At 44.5% G+C, this 16,246-nt stretch overlaps 1 protein-coding gene across 1 annotated transcript in view; it reads left to right on the forward strand.

The window, feature by feature from the left end:
• Nucleotides 1-16,246, forward strand: part of kif6 (kinesin family member 6) — a 171,107-nt gene that overhangs the window by 67,034 nt on the left and 87,827 nt on the right. The window contains exon 10 of the mRNA XM_057344758.1: nt 6,865-7,050. Coding sequence (XP_057200741.1) covers nt 6,865-7,050 — 186 coding nt within the window. The remainder of the gene's footprint in view (nt 1-6,864; nt 7,051-16,246) is intronic.

A 16,246-nucleotide genomic window follows, 5' to 3' on the forward strand; every position in this document is an offset into this window, starting at 1 on the left:
TGAACCTTGCACAGGTGAGTAATACTGAGAAAGTCCGCTTTCTCGATGCACCCATCTCGCAAAGGGGGGGCTGTTTGGTGATACTGTCGAGTTCGACAGTTAGGGAGCAGACAGAGGATATCAAGTATGTCCTCCCCAGCCGCGACTCAACCACCCTCTGGCCGCCGAGATCATGTGCACCGTCTGCTTCCCAGCAGCCCTGGACCACCACCCCATCAGCAGCCGCAGCGAAAGCCAAAGCGGCCCTCATGGGAAGACCCCAGGGAGATCGAGAATATCTTCGGGCCCGACCCCAGCCATTCCATTGCTGGTGGTCAATCCGGGACGGTTCCTGCCCCATCCCAACAGCCCATTCTAAAAGTTTTCTCCCTCTCTGGGCGTTTATCACAGCCGCTCTCACCCTCTGCACAACGGTTTTCGTCAACTCGACGTTGCGTCATGGCGAGACCCAATGTTGAGGATAATCAGCAGCCTAAGCACTCTCAATCGACGGTGCGTTGTGCCACATCATCGTCTGGGTATTATCACAGCCGCTCTCACCCTCTACACGACGGTGTTCGGAAACTCAACGTTGCGGCAAGACCCAATGTCGAGCATAATCATCAGACATCATCGCCAGGCAGGTAAATCTGCAGAGCCGATCTCCTCTCCGGGGGTCCCCCCCACGGCGAGGGATCCGCACTGCCAGCCATCGAACCACCCCCGGGAGGTCGATGAAGCAGAACGTACCCCTAGCCTCCCTGTCGGTCCCTGGGAGCCTAACAAGAGCTTCCCAAACCGTCACGGTGACTACGGGATGCGGTCCGTCTTGGCTACGCGATCCAACTCCCTGGACACCCGCCCGTGCTTCGGGCCGAGGTCGCCACCCCTCTGGTGAGGAAGCGATCGTGCTCGTCCCTCTAGCCGAGATGTTCAACGGGTTTTACAGCCCGTACTTCATCGTCCCCAAAAGAGCGGGGGTCGCTAGATCTGCGTACCCTGAACAGGCACCTACTCAAGCTGCCGTTCAGGATGCTCACGCAGAAGCGCATCCTGGCATCTATCAGATGTCAAGATGGATTCATGGCAATCGACCTGAAGGACGCTTACTCTCATGTGTCAATTCTCCCTCGTCATCGCTCGTTCCTACGGTTCGCTTTCGAGGGTCAGGCATATTAGTACAGAGTCCTCCCCTTCGGTCTGTCCCTGTCCCCACGAGTCTTCACGAAGATCGTGGAAGCCGCCCTCACTCCCCTCAGGGAGAGAGGTGTGCGGGTACTAAACTATCTCGACGACTGGCTCATTTGACACACTCGTGAGATCTGTTATGTACACACAGGGACCTAGTGCTTCGGCACCTAGATCGATTGGGACCACAGGTCAACCGAAAAAGAGCAAGCTCTCCTCTGTGCGGAGCATCCTCTTTTTTGGTATGGAACTCAACTCTGTCTCCATTACAGCGCGACTGCGCTCAGTCAGTGTTGAACTGCTTGGGTTCAAGCAGTCAGCGGGAAGAGGCTCCTGGGCACATGGCATCCTCGACAGTGGAGATACCCCTCGGGTTGATGCACATGAGACTGCTCCAACACTGGCTACAGAGTCGAGTTCCCTGGAGAGCGTGGCACACCGGCAGCAGGTGGATGGTGATTACGTTTTTCTGCCGACGCTCCCTAACCCCTTGGTCTTCAATGACCTTTCTTCGGATGGGGGTCCCTCTCAGGCAGGTCGAGACTTGTCAGTGTCGCAGACGCCTCCCTGCAGGGTTGGGGTGCCGTGTGCAACGGGCACGCAGTGTCGTGGTGATGGACGGGCCCCTGCCTGCGCAGGTATGTCAAATTGCCTAGTTGTGGGATGTGCTACCCGCACTGAAGGGGTTACAACCTCTCGTGCAGAACAAGCACGTGCTGTTCCGGTCGGACAGCACAACTGCCCTAGCGTTTTTAACCGCCAGGGTGGCATTCGCTTACGGCAGCTAACACGACTCGCCCGACGCCTCCTCCTGTGGAGTCCGCAGGTGAGCAGATCCCTGCGAGCCACACATATCCCAGGCAACCTGAACCAGACAGCCGATGTGCTCTCTCGTCAGTTGACGCCTCACGGAGAGTGGCGACTCCACCCCCGCGCAGCCAGCTCATTGGGTACAGTCCGGGCGGGCTCAGGTAGACCCCTTCGCCTCCCTGGACACCACCCATTTCCCGCTAAGGTACTCCCTGCCTCGGCACGGATGCTCTAGCGCACAGCTGGCCGTGGGACAAGCGGAAGTACGTCTTTCCCCCAGTGAGCCTCATTGCACAGACCCTGTGCAAGGTCAGGGAGAGGAGCATCAAGTGTACTAGTTGCGCCATACTGGCCCAACCGGACTTGGTTCTCGGAGCTAATGCTCTTGACGACAGCTCCCTCCTGGCCGATTCCCCTGACGAAGGACCTGCTTTCCCAGGGGAAGGGCACGTTATGGCATCACGGGCTAGACCTCTGGAACCTCCATGTCTGGCCCCTGGACGGAACGAGGAGATCCTGAGTGGCCTAACCCCTGCGGCGGTTAAGACCACTACTCAGGCTAGGGCCCTGGCCACTAGGCGACTATACGCCTATAGTGGTGCCTCTTCTCATCCTGGTGCTCTTCTCGAAGAGAAGACCCGCGGAGTTGCTTGATCAAGTGGGTGCGGTCCTCCCAGAGACTCGAGAATAATCTCTCCCCTTCCACACTGAACGTGTATGTAGCCGCTGTTGCCGCTCATCACGACCCAGTTGCTGGTAGTCTCTAGGACAGCACAACCTGATCATTTGGTTCCTAAGGGGCGCGGGAAGGCTACCACCTCACCCACGCTCCGTACCCTCTTACGACCTTGATGCGGTCCTGGAGCCCCTCGGAGATGCCGCTCTTTCTCACTTCACGATGAAGACGGCTCTCGGGAGGACGCTCAAGAGGGTAGCGGACCTACAAGCATTCTCCGTGTCCACAGATTGCCTAGAACTCGGGCCCGGTTATTCTCACGCTATCCTGAGACCCCGGCCCGGCTACGTGCCCAAAGTTCCCACCACTCCCCCGAGACACCAGGTGGTGAACTTACAGGCGCTCCCCACCGGGGAGGAAGACCCAACCCCATCCGTGTTGTGTCCAGTACGCGCATTGCGCCTCTGCTTGGACCGCACGCAGAGCCGCAGAAGCTCTGAGCAGCTCTTTGTCTGTTTTGGAGATCAGCAGGGAGGGCTGTCTCAAACAGAGATTGGCGCACTGGATCATGGACGCCGTCACTATGGCGTACCTGTCCTAAGATCGCCTACGCCCACTGGGTGAGAGCTCTCTCCACACGGAGTACAGCCTCCTCGTGGGCACTGGCTCGAGGCGCCTCTCTGGCAGACATCTGCAGAGCTGCGGGTTGGGCTACACCCATCACCTTCGCGAGGTCCTACAGCCTCCGCGTAAAACCGGTATCGGCTCGAGTCTTGCAGGCATCAGGCAAGACTGGCGGCCGGTAGGGTGTACGCCTATGACAGTACCTTCCCCCCTTTCTCCTAAGGGGGTCAGCGTACTAACTAGCCTCCCTTCTTCCCCCACTGGGTGAAGAACAGGCACTCCATCCATCACTAGCAAGCACCTCCTGCGGGCGGGCTGGGCAGAGCAGCCCTGCCCCTTAGGCCGGGTATCTCCGGAGTTATTCGCAACATAGCTCTAACCGGACCTAGTGCTACCAGACGTTGCAACCCCCCAGTAGGGCGGTTCCGTCTGATGTATCCTCATGCTGGTTCCCACCTTGGTAACCCATGACCTCCTTAGGTGGACCTCCACCTCGCGGTTTTCTCTTCAACCGCTCTTTCTTCCCATGAGTTCTCCCCCATCGGTGAGACCATGTTGGTATCTCCACTAGTCTCCTCCCTGCGGTAGGAAGTGGTCTCTGTAGCGCATCCCCCACTTGAGGAAGTAGCGCTTACCCAGTGGCCTTACGGTTCCGGGCGGCTTCTCGCTGTTAGAGAAACAAGGCCGCCGCCTGTGAGGCCGAAGGTAGGGGCCTTCCCACCTTTCAAGAAAGCTCTGGGACCCCCTACCTACCCACTGGTAGGTTACAATTTCGCGGTAGCGCTCACGGCTGACACGCCCAGGCCAGTCACCGTCGCTTCGTTGAGATTGTGACAGGGCACAGTGTTATGGCGTTTTCCATTGGAACCCCATCTGTCGGTTCGACACAACGTCGAGAGACCGACAGAAAGGGAACGTCTCGGTTACGTTTGTAACCTCGGTTCCCTGATGGAGGGAACGAGACGTTGTGTCCTCTTGCCACAACACGTGCTGTCCTCTGCAGCAGTCGTGAGAGGTCTCAGGCTCCTCAGAACTAAGGTGAATGAATGAGGCACGCCGCCTCCCTTTTATAACCCGGATATCCAGGGGCGGAGTCCGGCATGCAAATTTCATTCGCCAATTTTCATTGGCCTTTTCTAAGAAGTCGGAAGCGATTGGTTCTCAGGGACGAACCCCATCTGTCGGTTCGACACAACGTCTCGTTCCCTCCATCAGGGAACCGAGGTTACAAACGTAACCGAGACGTTTTGGATCATTTAAAAGTAGACACTGGAAGGTTTCTAAACACATATCTCATGTGTCTGTGTGGCAAGTATTCACTGAGTTTCAGTTACAGTAATTGAAGTAAAACATTTCAGAGAGATATTTGCGATGTCGCGCACCCTGTTTATTTTCTTTTTTTCCCGTTTTGTTGTTATTATAAGGGTGCGTTCATATTTGTAGTTCGGTTCTCTGTTTTTGGCCTGGACAAAAAAATAAAAATAAATTTAGTCCGGGTCCACGAGTCCACTGCGGGTGGCAGCACAAACAAACAGAGCAGTCACACTAGAGTTTGTTTTAAAGGAAATAACGTTCCTGTGGCTCAGTGTTTAGAGCATGGCGCTAGCAACTCCAATGTAATGTGTTCGATCCCAGGGGATTGCACATACTCAGATACAATGCATAGTATAATGCAATGTAAGTCGCTTTGGATAAAAGTGTCTGCCAAATGTATACATGTAAATGTAAATGAACCAAACATGCCATATGTGAGTACACAAATAAAAGTAGACCTTTTACAGTTTTAAATGATGCATTGGTCTTGTTTGTATTACCAAAATTACTGGCGTATTTTTACGTCTCTTTAAGTGATAAGAAAAAATGAGTTGGTGCATGGTGCCGACGACCCCTGAGAGTTAATGTCTGTAAATGTCTATTATCTAATCTTGAGCATTTCATTAAACCCCAGAGATAGACATTGTATATTGGGGACATTTACTGGTTAACATTAGCAGAAGTCTTTGATTGTAAAAACAAAGACAAATCAACTATTGAACATACAGCAGAGAACAGAGGTGCTGTGGGCTAGTTGCACAAGATGGTGCGGTGAGCTTTTGCGACGCCAGAGTCTGCAGACTAATTTCCGGTCGTATAACACTATCGAGTTGTTTTGGCTTAACGAAGTGCTCAGCAATGTAAAGAGGATCTGTCATATCGCTTTTATATTACTTTCTTCGTTTTTATATAAAACGTCCAAAAATCCTCCTTTTTCCATATAGTGTTACACCCGTTTCACACCCATGCGTGAGCAGTGCGGGTTTTTTTCGGCGCACATGTTAACAGATGAGAGCATTCATACTGCACGCGTTAGCAGACGTGGCACATAAGCAAAAGTGCAGTGATCATTTCAGCACCGAGTCAATTTTTACTGCGCTGCTCACGCTCAATTAAAGCGACAGTGTATTCTTTACGGACAAAATCCAAATGGATTGACAGGAAAAACACTTTTACATTTAAAGCGTGTAAGTGGTGTCTAATGTGTTTTTGACAGTCGCCATGAGTTTCAAAAACACTTTTGCCAGGAGTTTTTTGGCCAAAACCACAACAGCACATTTAAAGGATTTATAACACAAGTATATCTTAAATGTTATGCTTGTATTGCATATGAATGAGTGGAAAACTATCGCATTACGCTGTCAGTACCACACTGTCATCATAACCTTCTGAAAAAAAAGATAAAACTCCATAGACATCATGTCATATGCTTATATTGTGTATGTGTGAGAGAAAAGCGGTCGCATCACAAGTCAGTCACTCTCTCCTGTGGTGAGTTAACGCTTTAGTGACTTCGTATCCTTCAAAGCACGATGTCTTTTTATTTATAACTTTTACTACGTGGATCTAAAAGAGAATGAAACAGGCATATATAACAAATCATAGTCATGCAATCTACTTAAAAAGCGCTCAGATGAAGTTCTTGAAGATATTTTGCTCATTTATGTATTTAAAATAACGTAATGCCAAATTGCATTGTTGTACTGGGGGACCCAGGCAGCGTGGTGCACAGTGCATTCGCTGCCGGTGTGAAAGGACAATGCTACCGCGCTACCAACACTCTCCCTACGTGCTGCTCCCGCTCCGGCTACGCACTGCTTGCGTGTGCGGCGTGAAATTACTCTGCCGACTCTGGCATCCCAAAAGATCCATCTTGTGCAACTAGCGAATCATCCAGCTAAATTCAGTTTGAGTGTTCTCATTCAATAGTGTCAGTGCAGCTGAATATTGGATGTCTTTTTTCACCTCAAGTAAATGAACCAGAGCTGACATTGGCAGTGTTTCACAAAATTAGTTTCTTCATAATTTCAGATTTTTGTTTCACGTTTTTTATGGTAGGCCCTATATTAGCAATAGCTGCTTTTCCAGTTAAGTTAACATCTGGTTTTCCATAGGTAGTATGTACTTCCTTCATACTTCACACACCCTCTGTAGGTATTGTCTGTAGATTGCTCCCCAGTTATGGGTTCAGTTCTCAGGGTTATAAAGTATATTTTTATGTATCTCATAGGTACTAACTTAAACAAACATTTTCCTTAAGTCTGTCTATTTAGGTATATTAGTGAGCATGCTTAAGAGGGAAAAGAGGAAACTTCAAGATGTCACTTCTGAGCTAAAACAGTTTCACAATCAAAACAGTTCATCATTATCATTTCTAACCCCAGAGGCTGAGGAGAGTACACAAAATGACACCCATAAGGATTACACACGTGCTCAGCATTTGATGACCAGAAAAAGAGGTAAGTGACAATAAACAAATTAAATAAATATAGTTATTCTATATCATGATAGCATTATTTCCCTTTAATTTCAAGTGCCTTTACTATTTTATAGCCTAATTTAATTTACTGTACAAGAAAACTAAAACCAAGAAAAGCAACATAAGTTGAACACACGCATGCAGACACACACACAAAATCTAAGATAAATTAATATGCAATAGAGAAGGTAAGGGGGGGGAAGCAAATGCTTACACAGACACATACACAAGGCATTGTACACAGCTGTGGAAAGGGACATTGACAAAAAAAAAAATCGGAAGACTTTCGCTTGCTAATGCTTCTCGTGCATACACGCGTTACTGTCAAAGGCCTCTAGATAGAACCAGGTTAAATGATATGTAGATACTGTGCAAGAGATATAGTCTATAGCAGTGGTTCTCAAACTGTGGCACGCGTACCAGAAGTGATACGTGACACGACAGAAAATTAAAAACTAAATATTTTTATTTACCTTGCATGTTTTAAATTCAATTTCAAATGTTTAAAGGGGTCATATGGCGTGAAGACATGTTTTTCTGTGTCTTTGGTGTGTTATAAGTCGCCCATGCATGTATTAGACATGTAAAATTGCAAAAAATAAAGTGTGGAAACAAAAGATGCATTCTATCTAAAAGCAAATGCTCACCCTGACCTGCCTGAAACGCCTCGTGTAACCACACCCCCACAAATCTATGTCAGTTCGTGGCATAAGTTGACTAAGACCGCCCAAATGTATACGCAAGTAAGGTAGCATACCTATCAGTACAATTGCTTTAGAACATGATGTTCCGAATATGGTAAGAGGCGTTACATTTCCGTTACACGCTTGCAGTATTCCACCAATCACTACACACTGGTTAACTGGCCAATCATAGCACACCTCGCTTTTCAGAGCCATGAGCTTTGTAAAAAATCCGCTCGTTTCAGAGATGCGGAGCAAAGAGGAGATGCAAACATGCACGGTATGTGGAAAATACAGCGTTTTTGAACCTTAAAGCGCGTATACACATTGCATTACATCTAAAACAAACCATAATGTTCGTTTTAGCCGTGTCATATGACTCCTGATAGATAAATATGGAATACATGTGGAATTTTTATATATTTGTATGAATTATTGTTTATTTATCATTGGTCGATGTAACTCAGGCATGTGGCAGGCAGCTCAAACGCTTGTGAGTTTCTCACTCTCTCTTCCGATGAGCTGCGTGTAAATTAAGCTTCTTATGAGTTTCTGCAATTGAACCACCGTGTAAAACTGTTGTTATTGCTGTAAAGCGCTAATTAAACATGCGTCTGCATCAACTCGATGATAAATCAATGAAGCGCCTGTTGCGATTTAGTTTTGACGCACGCTTTGACAAGAGCCACTGCAGTAAAGTGCTTGTTGTATACAGTTGTTGTCTTGATGTTTAAGTAAACGTATTTATTTATTTATCTTCTGTGTTAGATATTTTTTACACATTGTTTGTCTTTAATATAGGTTTGTAGACTTTCTGCAAGTCCCCACAAAGTTCATAAATTCCCCATAAAAGTAATTTACAGAGCCCTGTTTACAGTGCACTACAGAAAAGTGTTTTGTTTCAACTATTACTGCTGACTAACTTGAAAAACATGGAAAAAAAACATGTTCTTTAGTTTGAAACAGCTAGGAAATAAAAAGTATTTGTATTATTAATAATACATGAGAATTGGACCAGGGGCCGTTTCAATAAGGAGGTTGAACCAACACAGAGTTAACATGTGAACTCTGGGTTGACTTACACTGAGATGCGAAACTTTGAGTTTTGGTTTCAGAACAGACGCTTGTGATTCTCTCACTCTCTCTTCCGAGCTGCGTGTAAATTAAGCTTCTTATGTCTTTCTGCAATTGAACCACTGTGTAAAACTGTTGTTATTGCTGTAATGCGCTAATTCAACACGCGTCTGCATCAACTCGATGATAAATCAATGAAGCGCCTGTTGCGCTGTTTTCGTGTCAAAGTCAGACTGATCACCAGTTCGAACCCTGCTCGGAGCAGATTTGAGTAGGAATTGCTGCACGTCTAAATTGATTGTTTATTTCCTTTATCTCTTCATTTCTGCATTTATGACTATATTTATTCATTTGTTTGTTAATGCACTTTATTTATACACTTTATTAAGTAATTCCTCATCGTCCATAGAAAACTATGCTCTGATGTAATACATGCACGATGGCTGATGTTATTGATGTAATGATGGATGATAAGTTTTGACATATCTAATTCATGTAAAGAAAATAGTACCCTTTTAATAAAAATGCACAGGGAAATGACAAAATTCCACTCGAGTCCTAAATTACTCACCTGAAATCAAAGTACAACCCTATGAATTAATGCAGCCTCAGTCTTCACATACGGGATCCTCTATAAAAGCACATATGACATTTTAGTCACTTAGTTGGGGTCTTTGTGTGATCAAAATGTGTGCCATGAATTACTGTATTAAAGGGGTCATATGCAAATATTATGGTTTGTTTTAGATGTAATGCAATGTGTATACACTATTTAAGGATAAAAAACAATTGAATTTTCCACATAACGTACATATTTGTATCTCCTCTTTTCCCCGCCTCTCTGAAACGCGCTGATTTTTTACAAAGCTTATCGGTCTGAAAAGCGAGGTGTGCTGTGATTGGCCAGTTAACCAGTGTGTAGCGATTGGTCAAATACTGTATAATGTAATGCCTCTTACCATATTTGGAACATCAGGTTCCAAAGCAATTGTTCTGACAGGTACGCCCACCTTACTTGCGTAAACATTTGGGCGGTCTTAGTCAACTCATACCATGAACTGACGCAGATTTGTGGGGGTGTGGTTACACGAGGCGTTTCAGGCAGGTCTAGGTGAGAATTCGCTTTTAGATAGAATGCATCTTTTGTTCCGACACTTTAATTTTTGCAATTTTATGTGTCTAATGCATGAATAAGGTACAACACTTGCGCTTTAAAAAGGGGGAGGAGATCAAAAGAAACTCTGGGTTTACAAAAGAAATCTGCTTCTGACCTGGGGCCCATTTCAGAAATGAGGTTTAGTGAAATGGAGGTTCCGTTTCAGAATGCGAGGTATGTCAAACCCGAGAATGTGGGGTAACTCAAGCCCGTTTCTAAAAGAGAGGTAACCCTAACCCTAAACCCTAACCTTAAATGTTAAAACTTAATCCACTGGGTTAATGGGTCCACTGTCTAGAACCACGATTGTTTTCGAAAAAGTTAACTTTAACGGCATGAACCTGGGCGACCTGTACGTGCTCACTCAATGGATCCAGGGACGAACTGAAAGGATTACCTCCAGTTAAGTGGCCTGACATCTACGCGTATTACACCTACCAGACAGAGAAACCAAGCGTGTACAGTATATTAAAGATAACCCGAGAGTGTATAAATCTAAAGATGCCTGCGTGAACTAACAGTGGCAAACGTTAGCAAATGCATTTACTTGAACACAAACCTGATACATAACATGAGCATTCTCACTGTTCCCTCTCCCTTTATATAATGCACTTGTGAAAATAGATGACAAACAGTTTCCTTTATGTTTAGTTTCTGGCCGGTAGTTGCTAGTTGTATAACTAACAAAGTTAGCGAGCATACCCTATGAGTTCAAAAGCTAATGCTAACTTACGTGAAAAATAACATTGTTCCCCAGTTTCTGATTTGGGCATACGTGAGATATTTTTAGTGGTGGTGTGGTTGAGAGTCTGTATTATGGGAGGTGGAGTGATGGTGTTGACTGTAGCTTGAACTTGCAGCAACTATATAATGATGAGGCACGTTGTCAGAGTTATTTTTCTCCTTGTTTTGTTCGGTTCCTTGTGCCACACTTTGCGCTTCATTGCTTTTGCCTCTTGTATTTTCTTGTTTGTCTGTTCCAAGTTGGTTTTCTCCTGTCCTTGGTTTTTCTTTGGGAACTCTTGTGCCGTGGTTTAGATGATACCAGGTGTTGCTTCCTTCTACTTGGACTGCTGTTGGAGTAGCTGTCACTACTTTAAAGGGTCACCCTCTTCTGGGTTCATTCCACTTCCTCCTGGATACCCTAAGATGCATGCGATCCCCTGGGACAATTGGACATGTGGTCTCTGTCTCCTCACAAGTCTCCTCACAAGTCTCATTTGTCTTTCCTGCACAAAGATAGCTTTATGGATAGCAGTTAATTGTTTTCCCATTTATGATCTTAGTTCAATTTGTAATTGTTCTAACAGAGGTCTTTTGTTGGGGCCTCTACAATATGGCACAGGCAAAGGCTGAACAGTAAGCATTTCATGCGGTGTTAAGTGTGTGCTTCTGTTAGTTTCCATGCGATAGTTCATTAGTGCAAGAGGTAAAGCATTAGTCCAGCTAAGTTTAGTACTCTCACATATTTTGTTAAGTTTGGCTTTGATGGTATCATTTAGATTTGGTTGCTTTTATTACAGGGAAAATTTAGTGTTACTACTGTTTATTTCAATTAGTACTATTAGTTCTTTAACAGACCATATCACACTCCTTCTCATACAGCTCCACTTGCTTTCTGTTCTTCACCAGATCAACTACAAAATTCGTCTGTCAACCTTCAAAGCTCTTAATAATTTAACTCCCTCTACCTCTCAGACCTACTTCTTTCTTATACCTCTCCCCAAATATTTTGTTCCTTCACTGCTGCACTTTTATCTATACCATAATTCAAACTTAGCACCATGGGGCTAGAGCCTTCAGCTGCTCTGCCCCACGTCTTTGGAATTCTCTCCCTCTACACATCCGTCAACTGGACTTTCTCTTTCAATTCAAATCACAATTAAATATTTCTGATTTTGGTAACTGTGCTTCAGGAATCTGAGCTTCAATGAATTTACCCCATTTATCAACTTCCTGTCTTACATCATTCTCTATCTGTTCTATCCAGTACACGTTTCAGCTCAGACATCATCATTTGAGTTCCTTTCACATCTAAATTTGAAGACCACATCAAAATAGTCCCATTCATGCAATGAGAGTCCACAGCTCTGTCAAGTTGAGATGTTAAAGTTTCTCTCGTTTTGCTTCAACCACCTTCATTCACTTCCCAGTCCCCTCGTGCATGTCAGGGAGGCGAGAGACTAGCCCCTCAAGGTCCTCTGAAGCCCAAGGTATGTATTGGCCCTGCACTCCTTTAATTAAAATAGGGAGTTGTTTTCCAGCGGTCGAAGCCGTCCTTTTTCTTTTCCCCATGAACATCTTCCTTCAACAGATGAGGGCTCCTTTTCACTTTCTTCCACTCTTCTTTCTAGTGATCTGCTTCTTCTTCTCAATAATCTATCTGTCACATCCACAAACGTTTCTGTTTCCTTAATCCTTCTATTTAACTCTAATAACCTTGCTTCTACTTCAATTTCCTCTTCTGTTCTTCTAAGGCCCACTTGACAGCCAAACACAGAACAATGCATGCATTTGTTTTCTTTTGGAATCAAAACCATTAAATATGACCGAACATTAAATAGAAGGGAGAGAATCCAGTTGCCTCTTGTCTAGTGCAGTTATATGCGTGGACAATATGTGCAAGATGTTCTTTCCAATTGTCCTTTTCTTTATCTTGAAATGTTCTTAACATTTGCAGGAGAGTTCTATTGAACCGTTCAGCGGGGTTACCTTGGGGATGATAGGGTGTAGTTCTCGAACGTCCAACTCCAGATAAATGACTCAAGGTCTTGAACAGTTCATTTTCAAACTCCCTTCCTTGGTCATGATGTAATTTGCTGGGATAACCAAAACGTGGAATGAAATCATTGAATATCTTTTCTGCTGCTGTTATTCCAGACTTATACTTAGTTGCATAGGCCTGAGCATATCTGGTAAAGTGGTCAACTATGACCAGTATGTACTCAAATCCACCTTTACTCCTTTCCAGGTGGAGAAAGTCATTGGAGACTAGTTCAAGAGGTAAAGTAGTTGTGATGCTTCCCATTAGGGCCCTGTCATGAGTCACAGGCTTCTTTTGCTTAATGCATTGACATCTTCTGGTAACATAATTTTCAATGTCCCTTTTCATATACGGCCAGTAAAATCTTTCCCGGGCCAAGTGTACAACTCCTTCTGGTCCCATGTGCCCCATGTTGTCATGAAGGTGCTTCAGGACCCGTTTTTTAAATTCAGCAGGCAAGACCAGTTGTTTTTGATGAATAGTCTTTCGGTACAGCAAGCCATTCTCAATGTGCAGTTTTTTCCACTCGTGCAATAATTTCTTTGCGGAGCCACATAAACTTCTTCTGACTTCACTGGTAAGAGTTTGGTTGTTTTCTTTCAGTTTGAATATGTCTCCAATAGCAGCATCTTCCTTCTGTGCTCTCTGTATCTCACCGTGATTGATTTGTGACAAACATCTGTTTGGCGAAAATCTTGTGAATGTGTCGGTAATGTCAGGGTTTTGAGCTACATCGAGGGTAGCTATCCAGGCCACATCTCCTTTCTTTGCTGCCCGACTCCCTTCCCAAGTTGCGCGGATCGCATCAACAGACATCTCCTTTGAGCATGACGAAACATACTTTTCTATGTCTAGAAGGCAACGAGATAGTGTGTCAGCATCTATATTGTCTTTTCCAGGTCTGTACTTAATTTCAAAGTGGAAATCAGATAATTCTCCAAGCCATTGATGTCCTGCAGCATTAAGTTTTGCAGTACTCATCACATATGTAAGAGGGTTGTTGTCAGTGTATACAGTGAAATGAGGAGCGTAAAACAGATAATCCCTGAATTTCTCACATACAGCCCACTTTAACGCTAAGAATTCAAGCTTGCCAGAATGAAGGTTGTAATTTCTCTCTGCTGGAGTAAGGGATCTAGATCCATATGACGTTCTACTCTGCCTTTGATAGAGAACTTCCCCTAAGCCCTTCTCAGATGCATCAGTGTGGAGAGTAAATGGAGACTCAAAATCAGGGTAGGCCAGCACACGTGGATGTGTAAGTAAATCAATAAGTATTTCCTTCCTCTCCACTGGAGGGTCATAATTTCGCATTAGCGTGTTCGTCTGACTCGCCCAGGCCAGTCAACGTCGCTCCGCAGAGATTGTGACGCGGCTCAGTGCTGTGGCGTTTTCCATAGGAACCCCATTCTGTCGGTTCTACACAACGTCGAGAGACCGACAGAAAGGGAACGTCTTGGTTACGGATGTAACGGATGTAACCTGCCCCTCAGCCTTTTATGCTTCCGCTCCTCCGTGAGAGATACGAGGCCGGAATGATGCCCAGCTGACACTCATTATCAATCGCGTCCCGGCCTCGCTTCCTCCTCCCATGGCTCTCGTAACGCCTCCCTCGTCACATACCCCCATCGCCCCTCACAGGCCAGGGGGTACCCACGAGACTGTGCTTACTCCCCCCCGGGGGCCAGTCTCAACGGCCCCAGCGTCTGGGGGTATGGACAGACGAGACGAGAGAACGGAGACGGAAGCACCAGGAACGACAGGGGCGAGAGAGGGGAGAGAGGAAAAAAAAAAAGTCTGGTTCCCGACATGCTGTCGTTCGGTCCTCAACCAGCCGAGAGGCTCTTCCTCGCGGTGCCATGCAGTGGTACTGGATGCTCGGTGGACGGCTCGTGCCTCCTCCGCCCCCTGGCGGCCAGCGAGGCCCTAGCGAGGCCCAGCTGACACTCATTATCATTCGCGTCCCGGCCTCGCTTCCTCCTCCCACGACTCTCGTCACAGGGATGTTTTATGACATGACATGATCTAACATTCAGCAATGCCAGACTCTACAGAAGCTCTGTGATTCTTATAGTAGTGTACCCTTTAAGCTTACTTAAAATTAAATCTTAAAAAAATACAGAAGTGTAAAACCACAGACCATCAACAGTAAATTTATAATATTATAGATTGTACAATCCAGTAATGCCTGTGAAGGAATATATTAGTGTAGCACACAATCTTATACAGCTAGTGAGCTAAATATGTTCTGTAGCACCTGCTGTATTTTGATGTATGGATTTAAATGTAATTATTTACCACATCCAAGTTCCAGGTCATAATATGCAAACGTTTAACTCTCTGGGACTCTTCGTTTAGGGGTCACACTTGGCTCCTTCGTGGTCAAAAGTGACCAAAGCCTTAAAAATGTAACTTTTTTTCAGGAAAATTACTGTAATACATTTTTGTTTAATAAATGTATTTTCTTTGGCATTTTTAGAGAATTTGATGCTACTTATTTATATTTATTCAATAATTATTACCCATTTTACCCACTGAAAACAATAAATAATTATTTAAATATATTTTTTAATAATTTTTCAATTTATACATTATTTTAGGTTAAAACCAGGCCAGGCTATTAAAATCCTTTTTTTAAATATTTGATTAGAGACTTCTGGTTGTAAAAATAGCAAAAACGTGTAGTGGCATTTGTAATGGAGTAAGCACTAGGATTCAGTATTTATATTTATGCATTTGGCAGATGCTTTTATCCAAAGCGACTTACATTACATTGTACTATACATTGTATCTGAGTATGTACAATCCCCTGGGATCGAACCTTGGGGTTGCTAGCGCCATGCTCTAATCACTGAGCTAAAGGAAAGCTCTATAGCCCTCTATAGAGTAGTTTGTGAATTCCTTAGTTGTTCAGATAGGATTTAGGTTTCATTCTAATGTACATTTAGACAATCTCAAAGAAGATTTTTTTTTCAACTTTTTTTCAATTTTTTGTTTGATGAGAAAAATAAAACATGTAAAAACATATCTGCGAATTTTTTTTTTAACATATCTGCGAAACATTTAGGCAGATAACTACATTACACTAAGACAAACATTACAAGAACAAAAGCTTCTCAATAACGTTGTTTGTACCACGTTATTTTTACAGTCAAACATTAAAGCTTTATGATTACAGTCAAACATTAAAATCTTGTTATAAAGTGAACACATGGAAAGTGTTTTTGTTACTTAGTATTTGATAATGAATATTTCTAACAAAATAAGGAATGGATAGTTATAAATCAAACATTTTACAAACATTTTGCAATTCATTGTTATTTCATTCAGTTTACTGGGCCTCTTCATTTAGGGGACACACTTGGCAATTTTTTTTCAGGAAAATGTATGTAATACATTTTTATTCAAAATATTTCATATTTGATGAAATACTATATTATACAATTTGATGGTACTATAATTTATTCTATAATTATTATCCATTTTTTACCCATTACCC

Source organism: Triplophysa rosa, linkage group LG10, assembly GCF_024868665.1.
Source record: "Triplophysa rosa linkage group LG10, Trosa_1v2, whole genome shotgun sequence".
NCBI lineage: Eukaryota > Metazoa > Chordata > Actinopteri > Cypriniformes > Nemacheilidae > Triplophysa > Triplophysa rosa.